At 41.9% G+C, this 26,027-nt stretch overlaps 1 protein-coding gene across 2 annotated transcripts in view; it reads left to right on the top strand.

Moving 5' to 3' along the window:
- The window catches only part of LOC139643314 (metabotropic glutamate receptor 7-like), a 49,772-nt gene extending 33,633 nt beyond the window's left edge, over positions 1 to 16,139 (top strand). The window contains exons 7-10 of one of the 2 annotated variants that reach the window (XM_071518426.1): positions 1,772 to 1,911; positions 5,121 to 6,056; positions 12,838 to 13,090; positions 16,090 to 16,139. In XM_071518426.1, coding sequence (XP_071374527.1) covers positions 1,772 to 1,911; positions 5,121 to 6,056; positions 12,838 to 13,090; positions 16,090 to 16,139 — 1,379 coding nt within the window. The remainder of the gene's footprint in view (positions 1 to 1,771; positions 1,912 to 5,120; positions 6,057 to 12,837; positions 13,091 to 16,089) is intronic. The other variant, XM_071518427.1, reaches the window with a different exon arrangement.
- The last annotated feature ends 9,888 nt before the right edge of the window (positions 16,140 to 26,027 follow it).

The raw sequence follows: 26,027 nt of genomic DNA, 5'->3' as shown, positions 1-26,027 counted from the left end.
ATTCTGAACATACTTTATGCTTCATTTTCTGTGGCTACACCTGAATACCGGGGAATTAGCTGCCTCCTTTTGAATAGAAAGGCCGGTGGCTCAAATGACTCAAACAGTACCGTTTGTATAGATGAGTCCATGTATTCACAACGGCACTGCAACAAAAGACCTTGATTGTCACATTGCATAACAGCAGATAGTGAGGGATTTGTGGCTCTGCACCAATAAAGAAATGGTTAGGCTATTAAAGTCTTGTAAATTGACATTTGTCATGCACACATAACCTTACCGTTAAGTCGGACCAGCGGTTTCACAAAGTCAAAAAGTAACTTTAGGGGCTCTTCCACAGTATTTTATTAAAATGGCTTCCTGTTCTGCCAGTTGGAATGGGCTTTTTCTCTTGCTACCTCTGCTTTTCTTGTTTTACTAGAGTCTTTGGCCTGGCACTTTTGTAGAATGTTCAATGACAAATGTCCTTGGAAGAAACTGGAGGGAGAGGAAATTCCCTCCTGGCCCAAAGTAAGGGAAAGGTGCTCTGGCCTTCCATCCAAAAGCCAGGAGCTCTGTTCTAAATACAAAAGACAACATGTCCCAAAAGCGTTTTGGACATATGCTGCTGGTCCTTTGTCCACACTTTTTATAGCCAGAGCTATTAAAGTAGTCAATTCCCATGCCAAATGTCATCTGACTCCCCCCGTCCCATTTCAAAAATGGTAACTCCATTGGTGCTTTTGAGTTACTATATCCAGTGCCAAGGTGAATAGACTCGTGAAATTAAGTAGTTTTTCACTCTCAGTATTGTGGGATGAGTAAAAACGACCTCATCAACAATGCAGACCTCATGTATAAAATAAAGTACATCCGTTTTTCCCATGAAGTGCCATTCAGTCTTTGCTGCTGTGAGGTCCATCTGCGTCAGCACACTACCTTGCACACGTTCTGTAGTCATGGGACTTATATATTGAGTGATTTGCAGGCACAAACACATCCTCACACATACTGATGTACGCACAGTCGACGGGCGCAAGAGCACGCACAAATACACACTTAACAAATCTATTTCTCCAGCACAATGTTTCAGGTGTCCGGAGTCTTCACTAAGCTAATTAGTGGAATCTGCAGGCTCTGCTTGAGACAGCCTGCTACAAACAGAGGCCAGATGGGGACCGTATGATGCTTTGGCTGACCTATTTATCCCCCCTACTTCTCCTGTTCTCGTCCACTGTGTGATTGAAACGCATTGCTTTTGACCTGAGGAGGTGTGCATTCGTCTTAAATAGCCAGTCGTTTTATTATATCAGACCACAGATGTGAAAGTGCACAGCTGCTCACAGATCTTAGTCCACATATCTAATGATGTTGTGAACGTGAATATATTTCTCTAGTGGCCCCTGTCCAGCCTTGATGATACATAGGAAGCAGGTGAGGTAGCGCTATCTTGGTCAGTAGGGAGCGAGCTTGCCTGGCCACGATTATCAGGAAGGTGCAAGATATAGGTCACGGTCTTTATGTATAGCTTTTATAGAAAAGAGCAGACAAACACACACTGTGGCCCTCTGCGTCCATGTAGGCTGCCTGCATTAAGTGCACAGTAAGAGGCAACGGGTTAAAAGTTCATGTTTTTCTCACATTAGAAGAGGTGTTGTACCCTGGAACACCAGAACCTAACACTTTTATATTTTGCTGTCCTTATCCTGCATTTTCTCTCCCCCCTCTCCCTCTCTCCCTCTCTCTCTCCCTCCCTCTCTCTCTCTCTCTCTCTCTCTCTCTCTCTTTACAGGCAGTGCCGGCACCTCTGTTGTGTTTAACAAAAACGGCGATGCTCCAGGACGCTATGACCTGTTCCAGTTCCAGATGACCAACTCCTCCACTCCAGAGTACAAGGCGGTAGGACAGTGGGTGGAGAGCCTCCAACTCAGGGTACGGACGATATGACCTACTACAGAGTTAGATAGAGAAGCAGCAGCAGTCTGCCTCACAATTTCAAAATCTTTTTTTGTTAAGCAATACATTGTATGTAAATAGGACATTTAGGCCCAGCGCTACTAAACACTTGTGTGGGCGAGAAGACTTTTTGCGTTTGCCAAGAAGGAAGACTCTTATGTAACAATGAGGTGCACCAGCATTATTTGCATCTCAAAAATTGAAGAGGCTGAGGTGCAGACATGTTATGCTTTTAACCTAATTGATATGTGTTTTCAGGTGGGTCAAATAACTCCATTTGTGCGATTTACTGAGAAAAAGGGAAGTTATTTTGGCATTGCTATTCAACGACTAGAGAAAGAAAGTCTTAACTTGAAATGAAAAACTTTAAATTAAATTAGCCTGTTGTAGTGTCCTGCATGTTCTAAATCCTGTGACTGAAGAGAACAGAGGGGGAAACAGGGAGAAGGCTTAAGATGAAAAGAATAATGTCCAGGCTGCAGATTGAAGGCACACAAGGAGAATTCTTTCTCATGACCGCTATGCTTTGACAGCGATCTAAAATAAAAAATAATGTAAAATAATAATGTAAATATCTTTAATTCAGCGGGGCAACATCTCCACACAAAAATCTCAGTAGAAATATTGCCCACTACAGTATCAAGGCCAAAATGAAACTTATTCCTTAGTCCTGCTTTAAGTTACTTTTAGGCTTCATCAAAGAAAGGCAAATATTTACTTCAGTTATTGAAACTGAGCTCATTCCATATTCGTTCATGATTTTGGAAAATACTGTTATAAGTTAGGAAATAGTATTGTGTTTCAGACAAGAAAAAACGCACTTGAACTGACAAAAGAAAGATTTTAAAACAAATGTTTGAAGGGGGAGAAAAGGAGGTTATTTTTGGTCTGTCACATTAGATATGCTATTAAACAACTTTTTATTCACCTGCAAAAAAATATTAAATGCAAATATTAAAATTAGGTGCACAGTTGGCGACAGCTGCCTGTGCTGCTGTTTTTAGTGCCTGGTTTACACCCATTGTAATAGACAAAGGCTTTATTACTGTATCTAGACACTCACAACACAAGGATTGGCTTGGATGATTCATATGGATAATAGCTGATGAGAGTTTTACTTCATTTTGAGAGTAACACGGGCTGAAATTATGTCAGTATAATAGGATGAAACTTAAGCTGAAATTTCTATGTAATGTCTACGCAACTCGGATATAAAAAATAAAAAAAATAAAAAAAATGACATTTACATACAGATGAGTTAACATTTGCATAATGGCTGGCAGAAAGCTCTGTGGAACATAGGAATTAAATTCAACTGAATGACTTAGATAGCACAGGTGGAACAAGGCTTGTTGCTAAAACTTCTATTTTTGTGTGATTACAAACCAGTTGCTGTTACAGTGCAATGATATTCTAATGCCATAAGTACTATACTGTACTATATTACACATAGAAAGAGCAAGCTAATTTAAATGCAACCCTGGAATGAGCATCCTGACAGATATTCTGATCATCAATAAATAAGTTCAGTCTAACAAAAGCTCAAATGAACTGTGGAATCAACAACTATCACAACAGAAATGAAAACTATGGCAGCCGTATGAGTCCAAGGTGACAAATCTTGCTTCTGGTCGCCATAGCAACAGTGCTGTTGGTCTCATTACTGTTTCCACACTGTGTGTAATCGGGAGGCTTTCCAGAGAGCACCATTCATTGTCCAAATAACAAATGGCACCTTCATGCCCCCAGATAAATGGCAGATGATAATCTACCCAGACACCACAGAAACAACACATTTGTCATACAGGTACACACAACAGAAGCCCACTGTAGACTTGTGTGTGTGTGTGTGTGTGTGTGTGTGTGTGTGTGTGTAGTACCTTGGTGGTCAGGCTTAGAGAAATTACATGTGTGCTCACATTGGTTTAAACTCTATTTGAAACGATAAAAATGAAAAAAAGAAATGGATGGGTTTTGAAGACAGTAAATTTCAAAGTCATAAATTCAAGACATGGTGCACACATACTGTATGATCACAAAAAAATATATCAGTGAATTTTCAATGCCACTGTTTGCTATGCCATTCCACACTCATTCGCTCAAAGCACCCTTTAATTCTATGATGTCAGATCAGTTATAGAGACACTAAAAAAATTACAACTTCATAACCCTACCACTAGAAGTTGTTTTTTTTTCCATCAAGGAATGTGTACTTTTTTAGATGCGTTTTCAGTTGCTTTTCATTTGTTGTACTGCTATTGACTACGTGGACACATGACTTCTGCATTGCTGTGAAGTTGCCCAAACTATATCAGTACACCTTTAATCTTCTGGTACCTTTTAAGCCAAGAATCAGTGTGCTTTCATACTATATCAAAAGATCAGCCCAGAGTACTATCAAAGCAATTTCAGATCTCTATCAAAATATGTGAGGGCCGTTAGAGACTCCATTTATTCATGCGTTCGTAAGACTGACTTGCATGTTGAGACTACAGTTTGTGCTCAAAATCATCTGATAGAAACACATGCAGTTCATTTGGAATGGTGTCTCTGATTGTTCTTCAGCGTCTTCCTGTACTACACTCTTCATTTTGATGACAAGATCATAAATAGAAATAGCTTAGCAAATTCTAAAATAGTCATTCCGCAATTCTAAATCCCATTCTCCTTCTTTCTCATTCCATAATTCATACCTCACTGGCTCCTATATTTATTAATAATACAAGGTCTTTTTGCATATCATATTATAGTTTTTTATTTTAATTTTGTTGAATGAAGGTAAGCTCTGTTGCCATGGTGATTTCAGTTACTTTCAGGTATTAAAAAATACAATCACTATAAGAAATAGGTGAGAAAGATTTTGTACTATATTAGATAATTCACATCTTTTTTTTTTCTACTGTTTGCAAAGATTGATGAAAGTCCCATTGCACTTTATGCTGTTACAGAGAATGTAACTCCATGAGATTCATTAAATATTGATTAGTGGCTTCCCATTTAATAAGCTGTGTTGGAACAGTAGACATGAATGTTATCACGCCCAGCCTGCCGCCATTTGCCATGATGAACATTCAGGTAATACATTATCAACGTGGTTTCTCATCTGAGGTGCTACCTCTCTCCCTCTCCCTCTCTCTCTCTCTCTCTCTCTCCCTCTCCTCCTGTTTCTGTCATCTCCCTCTCAGCTGGAGGAGCTCCAGTGGCCAGACGGGGAGCAGGAGGTCCCCATCTCCGTGTGCAGTCTGCCCTGTAAGACTGGCGAGAGGAAGAAGAGGGTAAAGGGCATGCCGTGCTGCTGGCACTGTGAGCTGTGTGATGGTTACCAGCACCAGTACGATGAAACCTCCTGCAGACTGTGTGCCTACAACATGAGGCCTAACCCCAACAGAACCGCCTGCCAGCCCATCCCCATCGTCAAGCTGGAGTGGCACTCTCCTTGGGCGATTATTCCCGTCTTCTTGGCCATGCTCGGTATCATCGCCACCATCTTCGTCATGGCAACCTTCGTGCGCTACAACGACACACCCATCGTGCGGGCGTCGGGCCGCGAGCTGAGCTACGTGCTGCTAACGGGCATCTTCCTGTGTTACATCATCACCTTCCTCATGATCGCCAAGCCTGATGTGGGAGTGTGCGCCTTCAGGAGGATCTTCCTGGGCCTGGGCATGTGCATCAGCTACGCCGCGCTGCTCACCAAGACCAACCGTATCTACCGCATCTTCGAGCAGGGCAAGCAGACAGTCACGGCCCCGCGCTTCATCAGCCCTACCTCCCAGATCGCCATCACGTCCAGTCTGATCTGTGTGCAGCTGCTGGGGGTGCTGGTGTGGTTTGCCGTGGACCCGCCCAACACCATCATCGACTACGACGAGCAGAAGACCATCAACCCCATGCTGGCCCGTGGCGTGCTGAAGTGTGACATCACAGACCTACAGATCATCTGCTCGTTGGGCTACAGCATCCTGTTGATGGTCACCTGCACCATCTACGCCATCAAGACAAGGGATGTACCTGAAGACTTCAACGAGGCCAAGCCCATCGGCTTCACTATGTACACCACCTGCATAGTGTGGCTGGCCTTCATCCCCATTTTCTTTGGCACAGCCCAGTCCGCAGAGAAGGTGAGTCATCCCTTTCTCTTTTGCTCTCTGCCTCACCACCCTTCTCTCTTTCTTTAAGTCTCTCTCTCTCTCTCTCTCTCCCTCCTCTCACACCTTTTCCTTTCATTCCTTCTGCCCTGTTTTTATCTTGTCCAAACACACGTACACAGGCATAGTTGTGCAAACAGAAAATGCAAGCACATAAACGCAGACACATAAATACAGTACATAAAGGAGGCACACGCACATACACTCATGCATTGACTGTATAAGTTATAGGCTCATTTTCTTTTGATTTCAAATTCATATGGCTCAGATGTGCATAGAAACCCACACAAGGACCACCAGAGACAAAAATAGGCGTTTTAAAAGGGAAGGGGGGGGGGGGGGGGGGTTGCTGATGTTAAGCACCAGAATCCTGTGAAATGCCTGAGGAGAGCTTGGGATGGGGGTGCAGGCAGCTCCTGATGCCATTATCTTAGCTCTCACGCCTAGGGCTCAACATAGACTATTATGCCTCATTCTGGAGAGGGAGACAAGGGGGTTGAGGAGGTGGAGGAAGAGGAGGATGAGGAGCTGGGGGAGGAGGAAGGCAAGGGGGGGGGGGGGGGGGGTGCGGGATTGGTAAATAGAAGCTTGATTCAAGACATTCCATTTCTTGACAGCTGCGTTCTAGAATGCATTTGACATTGGGAGCTACTGGAGTTGATTGAGAATGTGACATATTGACCTTCAGTGCTAGTCATTGCTTATCTGACTAGTACTGGGCAGAATACAAATGCACTCATCTGCTCGACTCATGAGCCACGCGTGATGCTTGGCAGACCATGTGTACATGATGGAGTGCAGGCGAAGTTTTCCACTGACAGAATATCGATGCTGACAGGAAAGTGTTACTCCTAACCTTTTGAGAGGCACACCGTTCAATATCCTTCCTGCTAAGCTACCGCACGAGATGGATCAGAAACTGATTTTCCTCATCTCAATTTGCTGCTGATTTCATAGATGAATTACACCCTCAGCAGCGATTAGGAGTTCATTATGTTACTCGCGGCGGCTAGCGAGCCAGTAATGTGTTTATCTTTCCTCTTTATGCAGTTAACTCTTTCTGAACACCGGCTCCTGCCTTACACTCACCTCTAGTTCACACCGCAGCTTCATGATGTAATGGTCTTTGTGGGTCCATTTCTGCTGGCTCTCTAGCCACTGCTAGAGACAAGTGCCTTCATATGTCTTGATAACATCCTTTCCAAAAGCTACAGTGTGGTACATGTACAGTGAAACCATCTTATGTATCATTTCAGCCTGCATATACTGAAGTTTTGAGAAGTCACCCTGTCCCCGTAGCCCTTATTTGCACACACCCCCATTCATCGTGACAACACACACCTATTTTTTCCTGCCAAAACTAGACAGAATGTTCTTACTGTGACTGCTGGGATTGTCTTCCTGTAGGAAAACTCCATGACTATTTCACTGTGTGATAGGAGAAACAATTTGGGTATTATCTTTTTATTTAATACATAGTGTCATTAGGTGAGAGAATTTTAGGCCCCCATGGCAAACCACTGTTGTAATGTGTGCTTGTGTGCTTGTGTGTGTACGTATGTGAGTACCTGCTTGTGCATGCACATTTTGAATGTAGGAGGCTATGTGTGTGCTCAGGGGCAGATTAGTAGTTCTTACTTTACAAATACCTTGCCCTATTGTGTTTGTCTGTGTGTGTGTGCATGTGGCTACAAACCACACAGGCAGATTTGAATAATCTTCCCGATTCAGGGTCGTCCATTATCAAAAGATTTAGGAAAACATTGTGAAGATACGATGCCAGGCAGGTGCCAGTGTTAATCCTAAAAATTCAGATATCTATCTGGCCTTATGTTATGTTATTGTATTGTAGCCCAAGCTGTGACTGCGCTGAGTGAATTTTCTTTAACTCAATGCTATTTAGATGCCCTTATTTTCCACACCTGTGACTCCCTCCCCCTCCCTCCGATTCGCCCATTCAAACTCATGTTGAGGGAAGCCATGCGAAAATGGTAACAAAAGATCACAGAGCATCCCGCGCCTCCTCTGCACCTGCATGTGCTCAGTCAACTACTCAGCACACTCAAGTTAATGACTGTGAGAATCACCAGCATCCAAATTCAGCTCTCCTCATGCCTGGAGATCAATCGACTTTTGAAAACAAACTCCAGGCCGGCGTATTATTATGTGGGGGAGGGCTATTCAAGCAATCTTTCAAACAATCTTAAAATGACACTACCGAAACGCGTGCAACAATTTTGTAATAACAATTAAAGTCACAACAACAGACTCTTACTTGACTCCACGTGTAATGTTTTGACAAAGAGAACAAGCAAATAGGCTGAACAGACGCTGTCACTGAATGTGAGATCTCTCATACAACATCTTTGACTACAAAACAGAGCACTCCTTTACAGCATTTATATAAACACAGTTCAGAAGAGTAGCATGATTGTGATAAGCAGACACCACACAATGAAACTTTTTCCCCCGAGGCACAGAAACTTTCTAGTAAGACATCCACATGCTTAACCATGCGTAAAAAAAAAAAAAAAATTCACGTCACACAAACTTCCATACCTCAATGCATGTCCCGAAACCACTTAGGTTCTTGTAAGATGGCTTATATATCCACATGAACTTCTTGAATACAGACGGGGCTGCCAAGTTGCATTAGCAATGGCTAAGGATGCTTGGCAAAATTTCCTCATTCAATTTTTAGCGAGTAAAATTGCAACTTCTAATCCTCTAGTCCCTGAAATTGCAACTTCTAATCCTCCTGTCTCTCTGAAAACAACTCTACGTGATGAGAGTTGGACTTGACGCTTTTTGTGGAGAGGCCCAATCTTTTTAAAGTGATATTTGAGATGCTCTTGGTGCATCACTTGTTTTATGTTTGGAACCTTGAGCAGATTGCACCAGAGGCAGACTGCAGGCAAAAAGCTTAAACTGGTCAGGTATGATGGAAAGAATGTGAAGTTCTGGGTTTTACTGAAAATAGAGAGACAATTTTTAACAGCTGACAAGATGAGGAAGATACTGGAACATAAATAGACCACCGAAGTGTAGTCATTTCAGGGCTTTTCGATTATATCCGGATCAATTTTTTTTCTGCCTGTGATGAAAATTAATGGGAGTTTTGGATCCCATTTGCCAATCGTTCTGTTGTTAAAGTGAGTGAAATAGCCTAATGTAAGTAGAAATTACTGACAGAGTTGTTACATATTTAAACGCAGTAATGGATTTTTAAACAATATTTTGCTAACAACCATGAGGCAGAAGTTGTGTTATCCTCTTTACAGTCTACTGGAAGTTATCCTTCCTTCACAAAGCCACAAAATGTTGGAATGCTAAGTATGGCTTGTGTGATTTCTTTTTTTTCATTGCAGCTTCAAAACCCATCAGAATCAACAAATCAAGAAATGCATAATAGAGGAACCCTCGAAAGCGACAAGAGTCAATAGTAGCGTAAAGGCAATCATTTTACACCCCTAACCCATAACCCTGTAATGTGAACAAAAAGACTTCTGTATAAATACATTGACAAAAGTTATTCTCTTGTCGGGGAAACATCACTAGTTTCTTCCTCAGATCCTTTTGACTGTTAATTGCACACTCATACACATGCAGAGCGGGTTGTGCGTGTCACAGTCTCTTTCTCAAGTGAAAGCAGTCATTCTACTTTTTTAATCTCCAGAAGCTCAGAATTGGGAACTTTCTGTCAAAGAGTGACAGCCAATCAGAGTGTAGATGAGGAGGCCATTCACAAGCAAAGCCGGGTCCTCAGTATGGAATAGTGCTTTGTGGCAGGCAGCCAGGCAGAGTTATTCATGATGTGAGCCAGGCTAGAAAGTAGGCCACCCAAAACAACAAGAGACATCCAGGTAGTTGAGAGGAGACTGCAAATCCCCCAGATCCATTATTGAAGGCATTCTCTAACGGGGCAGAGAGCATTCTAATTGTCACTTACTGAATCAAGTCCTTATCGCTGTGTGCATTTATAGTACTCAACCATACCAGACTAAATTGCCTTTGCAGTAAGTATATCCCTGGTGGGTATAATTATGAGAATTATCCTCAACAGCTTTTTGTCTAAATGGAAGACATGCCGTTTGTTGTGGCTGGATGTTGGCATTTGGCTTGTCAATGAGATGTAAAATTCACAGGCAATCGTTCGATTCCTGATGAGGATGTTAATAAATCATTACTGCGGCTATAAATAGAGAGTTGCCAAGCAGTTGTGAAATTGACTTCATGTATTTATTTATGTTAAAGCAACAGGAATTAATTATGAATGTTCTGTGACAAGCTAAACATTCTTGTGGTGGGTGCGAGGGCTACGAATTTGGGTCAAGCTCATACAGAAGCTCATTGGAAAAACCCTGTTTCAGTGATAAGAGCTTGGACAGTAAGGCAAATGATGTGGATTGTAGAGTGTGTGTGTGTGCGTGTGTGTGTTTGTGCATGTGTGCCTGTGTTAGCGGGAGTGCAAACATACACATGCGTTTTGGTGTGTATGGTTTTGCTTGTCTGGGATGAGTATTAGCAAGAATCCCCATTGTGTGCCTGCTCCCAAATCAACTCTCCTGCACGGTCAATAAATCAGTTCTGATAGGGTCAGCATTGCAGTGTATAAGGTATCAGAATCTCATTAAACGCTTATTCCAGCAATGTTTTAGTTGCTTGCACCAAACTCTGTAGTGTTGCTATGGATACCAGACAGGTTACCGACTACCAAACATGGAAACATAGCAAAGGGTGGAGATTCTCTAGTTATTAGATATGACAAAGCATGTTCTACCGCAGGCTTTGATCAGCTGTCCCAATATCCAATCACAAACACTGTAAATTGACGGCACCAACACCTAGAACACGCACAACAATTCCATTCTCCTCAGTTTAGAGTGACACAGAACGGAGAGCACGAAGAGCCGCTTGATACGAGCATTGTGATATTCATACGGTTATTAATGCATGGTGCGCCAGCCAGATCACTGCCTCTGATGTCGCTCCACGGAGAGAGAGAGAGAGAGAGAGAGAGAGAGAGAGAGAGAAAAGGGGAGGGGTAGAGAGAGGAAGAAAGAGTAGAGGGGGGGGGGAGAAAGAGAGAGCGAGAGAGGCAATTGAGCGTATTGGCATGTTGATGATATTGGGTATTTGAATGATTGGCGGAGATCGGAAGACAAAGGCATGACTGGCATGTAAATGGCTCTACTTGTATGAAAGGAATTACCATCAGTGGTGCTATTTACAAAGAAAAACTATGCAAATGGTGACATTTCTTCCTCTCACTGATTCAGGGAGCGTCTCACTGCTATGCAGATATACAGTACGGCTAATGTGTTTACAATTGTATCCTCTTCCCATCCGCATTACCAGTGGCTGACTGAAAAGCATATAAGTGGCATTTGATGCTTTCAAGTACAATAGATTAGTTAGGGGATTTGGTGGTCTGCTCTTGAAACAGTGATGTCCCTCTACAAGTGGTTATTTCTCTTCCAAGACCCTTGAGCAAAACAAGAGCCTCTTGCAGGTATGCTGAATGACTGGCTTCCAAAATCACTGCCTTTTAAAAAAAGGCACATAAAATCCATGCAAACCTAAATTATAGTGTGATCAAAGGTTATGTAAGCGCAGAGTTTTAACTTAACAATGTGAAAGGTGTTATGTAACTTATGAAAAGGAATGTCGTGGAGAAAGCACTTAACAGAATGTACCTGCTTATGGCTCACATGAATGACAGTCTTATGAATGATCTTAAACCATTTATCACAGTGAGAGCCTTTCACAGGCGGCACTCAAACGCTGCCAGAGCTGCGGAGAGAAAAGGCAAGCCTTCCCGTATACTGTATGTGTTCTTAATCCGTCTTCATCTACTGTACTGTAGGTGGAATTTACATTGAAAAAGGCCTGGCTACAGTAATAGTAGTAGTAAGTAATAGTAGCGCAGAGCCGGTAGATTGGTATGATGAATGCTTCAGTGGTTAGATGAAACTCCTAATATGAAGGGACAGGAAAGGTGACTGCAGCATATCAAAGACAGGGCCTCCCTCGACAGTGTAGTCCATCAATCTAGCCAAGGGTCCAAGTGGAGACACTGGGAGGAAAGAGGCCATGTGGGGATATTTTGATAAAGCCATGGTGATGCTACTGCTGTTGTCATTAATACGCACAAACCGTATTGGCTGAGTAGCTGCAGCTCAGGGTTTAATAAACGCTGTTGGATTATGTTACCATATGCATGACTGCTCCTTTCCCCCGCAGCTACACATAGAAAATATCCAGACCACCTATGGATAAAAGTCTGATAATGCTCTTAGTAATTTTCTCATTTTCTTCAGCTGAACTTCCAGGTCATCTGAAGCTATATCAGTATAAAAATAAACATATTGTACTATACGTCTTGTGACCAGGAGATTTGTCTACACTCTTGACCAAAGGACAATGACTAATGAAGTTTTTTGGCTGGATGCTCAGATATTGTTACCGGGCTATGATTATTATTAGGTTGTGCCTCATCACTGTCTCCACAGCAGTGTGATGAGTACTATAATTGGCCTCAGATGTTTAGCCATAATGGCTCTGATTTGTTCCTGATTTCCTCTAGATAAGTTTCAAATGCTCCTCCAGCCTTGTTCTCTTTCTTTGTCTGACTTACAGAGCTGCCAGATAAGATATTGTACCTGATACAAAGGGATTGCCCAGTTTCAGTATCTTCACTGCTATTTCTATCTGTACTATAAATCACCTTTTACCTATCTTTGTTCCCTTCCAGTTGTACATCCAGACCACCACCCTGACCATCTCCATGAACCTCAGTGCCTCGGTAGCACTGGGCATGCTCTACATGCCCAAGGTGTACATCATTATCTTCCACCCTGAGCTTAATGTACAGAAGAGGAAGCGTAGCTTCAAGGCTGTGGTCACAGCTGCCACGATGTCATCACGCCTGTCCCAGAAGCCCAACGAGAGGCCCAACGGAGAGGCCAAGACCGAGCTGTGTGAGAACCCCGCCACTGACCCCATGAGTAAGTCGCCCTGCCAAATAGTGAGACAATCACAAGCGTGAGAAAAGACCCATTTTACATCAGAAAATATATATAATATATATAATAATTAATCATTTCAACAATAATGTATAGACCCCTATTATGTAATATCCTATTTTAAAGCTCTGAATGCAAAGATCAGTACAATACAAAAAAAAAAAAAACATTTCTCGCATTGTATCTGCTTTTCCATGTTAGGTCCAAGTTATGCATCAGAGTTAGTCACACTGGCCATGATAGCCTGAGAAAGCCACCATCATATGCACATGAATTTCATATGAGCTATTTGTGAGTCATACTACAGTAGGCCCAGAGTTAAAGGATTTATAGAGATGAGGCCATGACACAGAGCAGGAAGAGACCCGGGAGCTGAGAGCTCCATATATTTCTGTACAGTGGAAGTTTCGATTGGTCTTAAATATCTTTATATTTTCCCTAGAATCTTAGGGTGAATGACATGTCTGTCTAATCTTTCTTATACTTCCATTTTCTCCCTAGATTGTTCCATTCTAGTAGTTTAATTATGGGACATCTTGGGTAGAGAGTATGCAGGCCTCCTATAGAAGGGACCTTGTTATCTCCCTCCCTGATGTATGGTTAGACCTTTAGCCCAAGTGAACAGCAGTAAGCAGGGGAGAACATGGGGGGCTTGCTCTGTGAAGAGATTTTAAGAAGCAGGGCTGTGTCGAATGGAAGGAAGGAGATAATCTGTCTCTGTAGCTGTGTGTTATTCACACCACCCTTCATCTGAAACAGTAGGCATGATCCTGTTAGCAAAGATAATACTGGGTATTACTACTAGAGTGGGGAAGCCGTACTTCCATAGTTGGGTGATATAGTGTGTGTTTTGGGTGAGAAACACCAACAGTAGAAAGGAGTTTGGAAAAACCTGAGAATTGCCATAGCTGGATTTTAGACCCATGTTGCCATGGAAGCTCTGTGCTCTCCTCTAGTTGTCAGGATGAAGACAGAGATGATTGACAGCTCATGCAAATCACACATCACAGGCTCCAAAGGCCTCTTCTCCCGCATCGCTTCTAATCACATAGCACGATCACGGCACCAACAGGTGCACCACTGAACCCCTCTTTGAATTATGACGATGAGATGACAGGCTTTCATGGGAATTTCTCCAAACATCCAGCAATTGTCACACTCATCTGTCATGAGCTGAATGAGCTTGTGTGTGTGTGTGTGTGTGTGTGTGTGTGTGTGTGTGTGTGTGTGTGTGTGTGTGTGTGTGTGTGTGTGTGTGTGTGTGTGTGTGTGTGTGTGTGTGTGTGTGTGTTTGTGTGTGTGTTTGTGTGTGTGTGTGTGTGTGTGTGTCTCAGTGTGCGTATGGGTGTGTGACTGTACGTGTGAGTTATGCACACATAAGTCAGAGAGCTGATGTAAGTGTATCGGGGGAGAGGGAGCACATCCTTGCCAGTCACACATGTGGCTCATCGAGCGAACACACTCTGCATAGAGGGCGAAACCTCAACAGCTGTCGCAGCAGCACATCAAAAGTCCCCAAGCAGGGCAGCTCAGCCCTGACGGGCCCGGTCTCCGGGAGGCCCTCCCAAAAGTGCACCGTGTCATCTGCTCTGCGTGTCTCTCACCTTCTGTCTCTCCTACACGAATGTCTTCTCGCCTTGTCTCCCCTCTCTGCGCCCCTCTCTCCTCCTCTTGCCCTTCTATTTTAGCGGCAGTGGAAGTGACATTTATTAATGGCGAATTTATGTGCATGACCGCCCCGAAACCTGAACTGTGGCTCCACCGTCCCTGGAGACTGTCCGTCAACTCCTGTAACCATCAGAGCGCCAAATACCTCCCTTTCAGGCCCCATCAGCCCTGTATGAGATGACTCAGAATGATTTATGGGATTAAGAGCATTAGCAGCACTGCAGATTTACATTGGTATTGATATGGCCTAATATCTTCATGATGATGCCTCTCAGAGAAGGGAGGATTTACCCTGTAATTCAGAGATATTGGACTGCCCTACTGTCCCTGTAGTAATTATCCTGATATAAATGATCTAAAACAGCCATGTGTGGATGACTTCATGCTTTTCAGATCAATTTCAGTTCATGAACAATGAATATTGTGGTGAGGAAATCTAACCTCACAAACAGCAGGCCAAGGAAAGAAAGAAAAATTATGATACCGGATCTAATGAGATGAATATCCAGCTATCGATATTGAAAGTTAAGATGATAGTGTAGGTATATGTCTGCATCCCATACAAGCAAATACACACACACACACACACACACACACACATACACACACGCACAGCATTTTTCTCTGAAAGACTGATCTTTTCCTGAAGACTGTTTATGGTTAACAGCAAAAATCTGTTGTACATTTACATATGTTTTATTCATCATAGTTGCTGGCCAAGACTACAAAATGAGGCTGTAAAGAAGTGGTAGGACTTTAATTGCATAGCCCATGGGAGATGGTCACCATGGCAACATTAAAGCAGTAGATTGAGAATTTATAGCAATGCCTCTGCTTAAGAAAACACAATGTACATCGACCTTCTCCACTAGACAGGAGGGATAACACTGCATAGGTGCAGTACACAAATGCACGCATACACACGCACACGCACACGCACACACATACACACACACACACACACACACACACTACCTAGGCACTCAGCCACATTCTGATATGTTTCCATGGCAATCCAGACTGGGATCACATTGCATGCCCTAGCATTTGTTCGGTGCCCACTTGTGTGGTGTTTGTGTTTTTTATCGCTAGTTAACATCTGAAAATAGAAACCAAGGTTTGACACAGGGGCGTTAGTGATTTGAAATGATACACTAGTCCAGAAAATGCTGGTACTGATTGCACACAGCTGGTGATAAGAATGCATGGCACAGTATGCAGAGCGTACCAGGCGGATGATGTTTCTGTGCCTGTGAACTGACAGATTTTTAAGCGGTGCTCAAAGTAAACCTTCATCTTGTCTCTGTTCGCAGGTCAAGCAACCAAGAAAACATATGTGAGTTACAACAACCTCAGGATCTGATCTGCTTGAATTGAATGCTCTTTATCTGTGATGGCAAAGTGAAGGGAGCACCAGAGGAGACGCAGAGAAAGACAGACAGAAACAGGAGAGAGGGCAGGCAGCCCAGCACTACCTACCTATGCACTCCAGGACTATGGATAGCGTCCAACTTTCATCAAGACATTATACATGAGTCCTGACAGAGACGAGCACAGCTGTAGGCCAGTGAGACTGGGCCGGCCTCTAGAACCAAACTGTAGGTTCAAACTTTCCTCCTGTCCTTCTCTCTGACAGAGAACAACCTGCCTGCTAAAGGGGTCTTTCTGAACGAGGACCACCGCGAAAAAGGACAGGACAGTGGATCTGTTTTCAAGATATTTTCTTTTGAAATGTCATTAAAGCCATATTCTCTTGGAGTTCCCATTATCTGAATTATGTTTTGTATTGTTTATAAGTGATTTCTTCTGTGCCTCTTTTTCTTTCAACAAGCTGGAGTTGATTTAATCACCTTGAATAGCAAGCTCTGCCACATTATTTTCTTTTGATGAAATCAACTTGAATCAGTCATTTAACCCAGATAATTATGTTAGCGTGATGGGCATTGTAACTATATTTTTTGTAAATATTTGAGAGTATTTTCATGTTTGGAGTACAAAAATAGATATCCAGTCTTTGTTCAATTGGCTTTGGATGGTAATGAAAAGCACCACAAAGTGTTCACATTGCATGTGCCAATGTATGTCTGTTCTATTTGATGTAAACAAAAAAAGTGAAATAAATTCTGAAACTGATAATGAGCTTAAGCATCCTTCTGCGGTTTATTTGTTTCTTTACCAGATCTGAACTTCATTCATGACAGAATATGGCTTTAATCTGTTGTTAAATTGCCCCCCTTGTATCTGCAAGCATGTTTGTTTTATATAGTTTCGTACTGGGTACATTATGCCTAATTATCAATGGTGTGGAAAACATTAATATCAGAACAATCATGCAAGTATGTTGTGATGTCTGTCGATTTATCAACATGTAATAAAATCATTTTGTTATCTTTTATACAACTAAATAAGCCAGTATATCATAATTATTTGCATGTATGTACGTGTGTGAGTATGTTTGTATGAGTGGGCATGTTTGTATTTCTCAGTGGGAGAGTGCATTGCATGTTTACACTGATGTGTGAATAAGTACCATTAATCACTGTGTTGTTTATGGGTTTCTGTAAACTGATGAAAATGTCATGTGCTCGTTTACTGTCTCACCCCATGACAGGGCACATTAGCAAGCTCAGTGAGCAGCGCTGTCAAGCAGAGGAGATGAGACGAGAAGAGAGGATGTCCACTAGCTGACTCCTTTACTCACCCTTTGCTCTTTCTATCTCTCGCTCTCTCGCTCTCTCGCCATTTCCCAGCCTCACCACCAACCCCCTACATGAATAATATAACATGTCAGATCAATTTGTCCTGTTGATGACCTAGCCTTTATGAGCGAACCACTATTTATTCCTGTGCATGCCTGAAAGCAGAATGTTACTATTTCCAATATTGATTACTATATAAAAACATGCCATGAATAGGGCATGCATGAGGGACTTCTGTTTCTTCACCCGGTAAGTCCCTCCCTGTAGGCTGTTACATGGGCAAATGATATGTAACCAAGAGATGCTGATTCCTTTGTTCTGTTTGTGTTGGTGCTTTTGCGTAAGAGAGAGAGAGGGAGGGAGCGAGATCCTTACCCACACAGGTTTTCTGTTGTTTCTCTTTCCATTCGTCTGGCGACTCCCTCAGCTCCTGTGGGACCAGATGGTCTTTACTTCTCATACGCACAGTCTGTCATTTTCTCTCCCGCACAGCCAAGAAAAATCCCACTTATGCCCAATTAAGACTAGCCTCTCCCCCACCAAATTAATTGCCTGTGTCAGTGTCTGTGTGCAAGTAATCAGTAGGGGCCGGACAGAGTTTAGATTTGTAGCTCAGCAAAAAGAAAAATATGAAACAACCCAAGCAACAGTCTTCAGGAGCTCGATGTAAAGCAAAAAGGCACAAAAGAAGATCTGATCATTAAAACAAGGCGTGTTTCAATAATATCTTGCACCTTTGGAACAATGAGAGGCATGTTCCACTCCAGATCTGAACTCTTAAGGCTCATGCATAAGTGCTCGCTCAGTATGCACCTGTTCTGTAGGCAGCAGTCTACTGGGAGCATCATGGGAACATCAAAGGGAGGAAACTAATCATGGCCGACTGAGAGCAAGGCACATTCCACCAGGAAGACTTAAATGTTCCAAAATCGTTGTCTATTGTCGGCTGTAGATTATTATGCCTGGAACATTTGAAGTTGAACAATAGATTTTATAGCCTCTTAAAACATACACAGTACGGGCCGGCCCATAGTTCTGGCTCTTTTAGGAGCTGTCTAGACATTTACAAGGTTGTCAAAACTGTCTTAACTATGTGAGGAATCGAAGCCTGTACGACCCAATTTAGATGACAAAGTGACATTGCTGTTCTATGAAACGTACATTTATGCGTATGCCTGACGGTGACTAGTGTCACATCTACAAGTCACAGCAGTGAAGGCACACGCTTTCTTTCCTTTCAGTCTTCGCGTCAGTCTGGTCCAGCTCTGTCTTTGAGGAAAGCCTTCCTTATCTTGTCAGAACTCCTGATGCGCTCTTTCACAGACAATTTACTGATGCTGAGTCCAGATTAGCTCTGTTTCATGGCTCCTGGGCCTTGGGCTCTCCTATCTCTCCATAAATGTCCAATTATCCAACTCCAGCCAGAGTGAAACCTTATCTGCTTCCCCTCACTGACCAACTGAGGCCTGATATAACATGGAATGGATAAAGACACTCTTTTATTTTTTTTCTTTGCCTCTTGAGCTCAAAACCTCCTTATAATGCTTTTGTTTCCCCCCATAATTTTTTGTCTCTGTATCTCTTCCATTCTCTATTGTCTCTCCTCCAGAAATTGTCAAGAAGGTGGGGTCGGCCACTGCCACCACAGGCTGATTATATGACATATTGATATCATACGCTCATATAGAAAATATCAGGCCAATTACTGTTGCCACCACATATTTATCCTATGATTTAAGAATTAGTGGTAAGATAGTGATTGGTTAGACAATAATCGCATCATCCATATCTTCTCATTGGCACTGCATGTAATTATCATCTAATGGATGATAATGAGTGTGTTTTGTGAGCAGGCTTCACAGCTGAATCGCTCTGCTGCGCTGGGTGTGAGCAATCCAAGAAAAAGAGTCCTCTCTTTTTCCCAGTGAATTAATTGATATAGGGTCACTGGGTGCCATTTCGTATATCTGTGCATCCACAAAGCTACTCCTTTTCCTGCTGAGGCTGTACAGTGTGTGTGTGTGTGTGTGTGTATGTGTGTGTGTGTGTGTGTGTATGTGTGTGTTTGTCACAACGTTATTGCATTTTTAATCAGTGGAAGGGACCAGGCATTATTCTCATCACATTAGTGTCTCCTGGTATTTATTTATTTGTCTCTCTCTCACACGGTTTCCACTCATGAGAGGAGCTTGGTGGGTGGAGAGAATACATTTGAAATCTGTTCATTTGACAGTCGTTAGAGATATGAATTCTGACAGTACACAATTAGCTCAGTCACCTCCTTTATCTTCACTCATCTTTGTCGAGGGGATTTAGTATGTCTCTACTGTAATGAGCATTATACCTCTCTCTCTTTAGCTATCTCTCTCTCTTTCCCCCTCACCCCCACCCATCTCTTCGATACTAATTTCATCTTTCCCCCGCTTAATGATCATTGGAAAATCACGTAGCTGACTTCATGGATGTAATTGACTGCTGCGTTACTAAGACGGCTGACTGAGACTAATGCTCCTTGCTATTTGCAGCTGAATAGGTGCGTCAAATTGCTGCTCTCTGAATGTTATGATTTTTACAACACTGAATTCCCCTGTCAAAAAAGGCATTCATGGAGAAAAGAAATAGTGCGTGCTGACATGCATCTTGTGAATATGTTGCATATTTGTTATGCTTTGGCTGCATAAAAGAAGTCGCTCGCCTTTATGAGCTTGTGCATGCATAGAATGAAGTGATACATTTTTAAGACTGAATCGTGGTACAGGTCCATGGCAAAGCAAAAGTCAAGAGCATTTAGACCAAGGCAGATACGTCTGTGGCCTCAACAAGAGTTGACAGAGATAAGTGCTGGCTGGCTGTGAAATTTGATTAGAGAGCTAAGCCCTTGATTTCAAGGAGCGTGGCACAAACAATGCATTTCCACATCCCACACAAGTCACTGTTCTTTCAAAGAAAAGTAAACGCTTGAATAGGAATAAAATGGCGAAATCGAAATGAATAGCTGTGGAAGAATGAGAGGAATATACAGCAAACAAAGATGAAATGGAAAACCTTGAACAACAGGAAAATAAACCACATATAAATTTGTTTGAAGTGGCAACACCCGCCTACTAGTGTTACGTCTTTATTTAATCTCACATCTTAAGATTGAGCCAAATTCAGGCACATAAATCCTTCACATGAACCCACCATTCACAACCATTAATGGCATAAAAGCTGTGAGTTTTGCCTCGGGGACTGTACAGGAAGTGTACAGTCAAATTATAATAAATCAATTCAAAGTGTGAATAATAGTCTTACACTGCAAACTACATCACTGAAGATTGTGTGTCTCATTTTTCAGTTGTCTGTGAAGTGTAGAACACTCTCCATTTGATTAAACTCTACCCAAAGGCGGCATCAATTATGTATCTTCACAATGGAGTTAATGGACTGCAATAACAGTTGAAGATGACTTGACTAAATTTCCACATGACATGGTAAGAAAAATCCAACTTCAGTAATGTATCCCTCCTCAACAGCTTGTCTGATCCAATAAAAAGAGAATAGGTCTGCCTTCTATCGTATTATGTACAAAAGGAAAATCACATTATCTTTTATTAATTTCTCTGTTAATCTGCAGTCTATATTGTGCCTCCTAATATCTTTCTCCTCCAGTATAATGTAATATGTAATACGCATGTCTGCATATCTGCATGTACCTGTGTGGGGTTGTGTGAGTGTGTGCGCTGCATGCACATTTGTGTGTGTTTGTGTGTCAGCTTGCAATCTACCCACCTTATGATCCAGCTTCTATAATTCTGGTCCCTGGGGTTCCTGTCCCATGAGTGGCCCCTCACAGAGAACAGAAGGGGCCCGCCAAGCCCCATCTACACAGTCACTGACCCATCTGGCCATCGGGCCAGCGGGGAGCAGGCAGGACACAGAGACCAAAGCTCTGCGCAAACATCCTGTTCTAACACAAGACTGGCAGATCACACAATGCCCGTAAAAGGTGGAAATGGTTTACAGCAAGCGCACACTGGGCGGCTCGCAGTTTTATTTTGAATTGTTGTGTGTTATCTGGACTGCACGTAATGAGCAAAGAGTTTCCATCTTGACGCATACCGCTGAGTGGAATGTGTTGCATGGTATGTGGAGAGTGGCTCTGATCCTGTCGCTTTATTGTGTCAAATATAGAGGAGACGGCAACAACATGTTGATTCAGCTGTGAGCTTTGGAAATCAGGTGGAGGGTGGTTCAATGTGACAGGACAGAGCCTGGTTTTAAACATAACCTCGGTGCTATCTCATTATTATTGCAGTGTCCCTCTACGTCTAACGGAACAGCCATGCAAATATTTCTAATGTCCTTTCACTTGACTAGTTTCTACTGTTACCCCACATCCCTGCAGGCTCCATTAAGGTGGAGCAGCTTGAAATGCTGCACACACCATGAAAGCCAGTGTGAGCAGCCAGTATTAGGCAGAATCTGTCATGTTTTCTCCCACTGGTTATCAAACCCTCCCAACTTCTTAGCTTGTTCCTCTGACAGTTCACAGCATTCACATGAATGGGTTATTTGCTGTTCTTCCTTGACTGAATACAAGGACTCTCTCCGGCTCTGGAATGGATCCAATTTATGAGATAAGAGGAAAATGCAATTAGTCTACACTTTCTAAATCTGTGACTGAATTATGGAGTCTCACAGTTGTTCTAACTTATCACATTTTCTAATTGTAAGTGTGACTCGAGAGAGTGCAGTACACGTGTTATTATTAAGGGGAACTAATTGAGGGTCAGTTCAGTGCTGATACACTGTTAACGGCAAACATCAGTGATATTGTATTAATTCCTATGTAGAGAGCTATGGTGTTTCTTGGAATGCAATAAATTGAACTCAAATAGCAAAGATCTTGTTGTCTACATGCAGAATATAAATGATAAATGATGATAGCATTTTTGTATTGTGTTTGCCACCATTTACGGTTATTTGTTACTTGTGTACAAAAGATGTGATGATTTCATGCAAATGTTATTAATCTCTACCTTTGTCGTGGTGTGATGCTACTGCCATCTACTGATACTGCAGTACTCGCTGTCTCTCTGTTTCTCCCTGTCTCTTGCTTTCACACCACCCTATCTCAAAATGTAAGATTTATACATCCAGTTCAAATAGATGACTAAATGTGCTTTTGAACAGACAGCTCAGTGCTCAGGACAACCAGGCTCATATTGTATCAGATAGTTAAAGAGCATTCATATGAAGTTACTTCGTTCTTTCACAAGATGGCACTGTGCTCATTGTTGGTGGGAAGCAGTGATTTTGGCATGGAGATTTTGGTGTGGGGCCCTAACTGCATGATGGGGAATTCCAGTACTGCCAGACTATAAGCGTGCATACACACATACACACATTTCCCTTTTAACAGCACCTGACAAAAGAGAGAGAGATAAAAAGAGAGAGAGACAGAGACAGAGATGGAAACTGTTGCCAAGACCGAAAATGTTGTCAGTAGTGGTATCTACATGTGATACACATAAACTCCACATCTAAAACCACACAGCAACACAGACCAACCAATGCAGCTAATAAGCCCATAAACAGACCTGTCATCACCAAGACTAACGTCACCAAACCACTAGCAAACTTCCAGTGCACTGTCCATAGATATAGCCTAAAACGTTTACGCAATCCACACAAGCCTAGACTAATTAAATCATAATAATGTGTTACTGTTACTCACCAATTAAATTAACCTCTTACGTCTTCCCTTGCCCTAGCTTGCCTTGTCAAGAACAATAGGCCCATTATTTGTTTTCTTGAATATGTCACATTATCAGAATCTTTAGTATTAGTATTAGTTTAGTTTAATTTAGTATTTAGTATTTGATAGTGTGTTCAGTTCATACTTAAACATACAGAACTGAAAATTAATTTTGGCCTACCTACATTAGGCTACATGTGAGAAGCAAGACACTATTCTAAACTCAAACTGTGACATTGACAATATCACCTGTGTTAATTTGCCATTACATATACACAACAACATATCCTGAATCTTTGCAGATGTAGGACTACATTCTGTATAAAGAAGCATTCTGTTCTGTTTAATATCAGGTGAAACACTTGGTATGGATTATTTATAATTATCTAATGCAATTATACTGCAACATAACCCTTCCTTCCTTGAAAATATAATTATGCTTTAAAATTGTGTGGCACATTTCCTGGGCTTTGGGCCTCCAACGGGAAGCCTATTACTGATATGTCCATCTGTGGCATCATCAGGGTAAAGTTCAGCAGCAGTTCGGGAAGTCGGCCCTAACTCTGCAGCCAACCACACATCCTGTCTGTTACCTGCACTGCTAATTATCAGATCAGCCTCCACAATGACTGGGCTGCATATAAAGATGCATCATTAGTCTTTTAAAATAATTTGACAGTTTGTGTCAATGACAGAGTGCAAGGGAAATAATTACCCCCCTGTTTGCACTGAGAGGTCGGCCTGGCATTGCTATGTGGCTAATTAGAATTTGTTATGATCCCAGAAATCATAACCTCACTTACAAAAAAAAAACAAGGTTTGATTAGTGTTCTGTCAACCTCTAAAACAAGAGATATGTATGAGCTATATACTTGTATTATGCATCTACTGTACATTTTTCAGACAATCTGCATATGTAGCAATTCCTACTGTTTCTGTAGCAAAGTATTATTATAGATATCTATAGATACTCTTATTTCACATGTTAAAAGTGGTGATAAGCAGTGTGCCATGGTGAGCAGAGGTAGGGGTTTTTTCATGCAGAGCTGCAAAGCTTCCACAACAGAAGAGGGTTTGCAAGTGCACTGCATCAGACACGTCAACAACTGAAAGGTCAGTTCTGCATAGGTTCTCATAAAATTCATACATATTTCATCACATACATTAACTTTCATTCCCAATACATTATTAATGAGTGCAAGAGGAGGTTGGTGAGTGGGAGGTGGCGGGGCATAAGAAAACCTCATCTCAAAGTTTTGATACAACCTCATTACCTAATATTGGCTGCTCTTACTGTAAGGCTCCATTTGTAGAGTCAAACTACTCAGCTGCTATTATAGAATCCAGGAAGTGATCCCTCATGGAGACCATTAATAAAAACATATCCCTACATACATAAGTTACTAATGAAGGTCTATAATCAGGCATGCCTTGTCAAAGTGACTTTTTGTTATGGAGTATCCCCATTGAAATGTGTATTTTTATCAACTTTGATTGCACATATACTATTTCTGGGAAACAGGGCTTCTGGTACTAATATCTCTTGTAAATGAGTCGGTCACCCTCAGTGAGATTGTTCGTGGCTAACTGATAAAACAGATGATGATTACATATAATTACATTCATTTTGCAATATACCTGATAATTACCAATCATGTGTTATCATAACCAAGTCTGGCAAGACAGAGCAAATGACAGGCCAGGGCAGATAACATAATTACAGCACTGACAATAAAGCAAAATTAGGTCTTTCTTGTTGGGGATTTATGCATGTGGGCATTTACGGTTCTTCATAGTCTACCTAAAACCTGTAGCCACTATAGCTAGTACACTGAATGACTGTAATGCAGAGTCTATAAAGAGGTTATGGGAATGAAAAGATACAACAGACCTCCCTCTCTCTTTGCTAGAAGTCATTGGCTCGAGAATGCAAACATCATCAGTAATGTTGCAGTTGTCTAAAGATGCAAAAGGAAGAATATTCAGTCACGGATAAAATTGGACAAATTCCTAAAGCAACTGTGGATGGCAGCAAGAAGGATACTGTGCTACCCACCAAAAGTGTGCTTCATGGCTAAAATTATGACACAAATCCCACCAACATCCCAGAAGCTTTCTGTGGACGTGGCAGTTGAAGGATTTTATTCTAGTATTATGTTGACAACAAATCAGAATGTTTTGTATTGTTATTTGTACTGAAAATGTCTGTTTGTTGCTTCCTTGACAAACAGACATTTTCAGTACAAATATCAGTACAAAACATTCTGATGGGTCTGCAACGCGTCACCAACTGCTAATAGAATTGGTTTTGACCTCTCCTGAATACACCATCATAACACAAGTTGTATAATAAAGGAATCCTTCAGCAGATATTACTCATAGTTATAGATAGATACATCTTCAAGAGAGGTAGAAACAAAGAGCCTTATATGAGAAACTGCCCACCTAAATGCCAGAAAGAGGGAGCACTTCTCTTAAAATATCACACTGATATGGCTCACTGGGGTTTGCTTGCTGTGTATTTTTGCAGACCCATAGACCTGATTGGAGGCTGGTTCTATGCTGTCAAGCATGTGACATAATAAAACAAGGCTACAATAATGCTATAGGCCCCTTCTTATAATCTGGATTCACATGTTTGTGTATCATGAAATACTAAATAATAAGGGGAAGTACACAAAATTGTGTAGGATACTTACAAACTTACAAACAAATTCAGCACTGGCCCATGTTCATTAATCTTAACCTTAATGTATGGACTCATATGGGCACTTAAAACAGACAAAGATCATTGTCACTTTATAAAGAGGGC

The sequence above is a fragment of the Centroberyx affinis genome, unplaced genomic scaffold (genome assembly GCF_046629955.1).
Source record: "Centroberyx affinis isolate AG114_WGS23_722 - 3 ecotype Tasmania unplaced genomic scaffold, CSIRO-AGI_Caff_v1 ptg000582l_1, whole genome shotgun sequence".
NCBI classification, from domain to species: Eukaryota; Metazoa; Chordata; class Actinopteri; order Beryciformes; family Berycidae; genus Centroberyx; species Centroberyx affinis.
The sequence above is the reverse complement of the archived record's forward strand: the minus strand, read 5'-3'. Positions and strand labels throughout refer to the sequence as shown.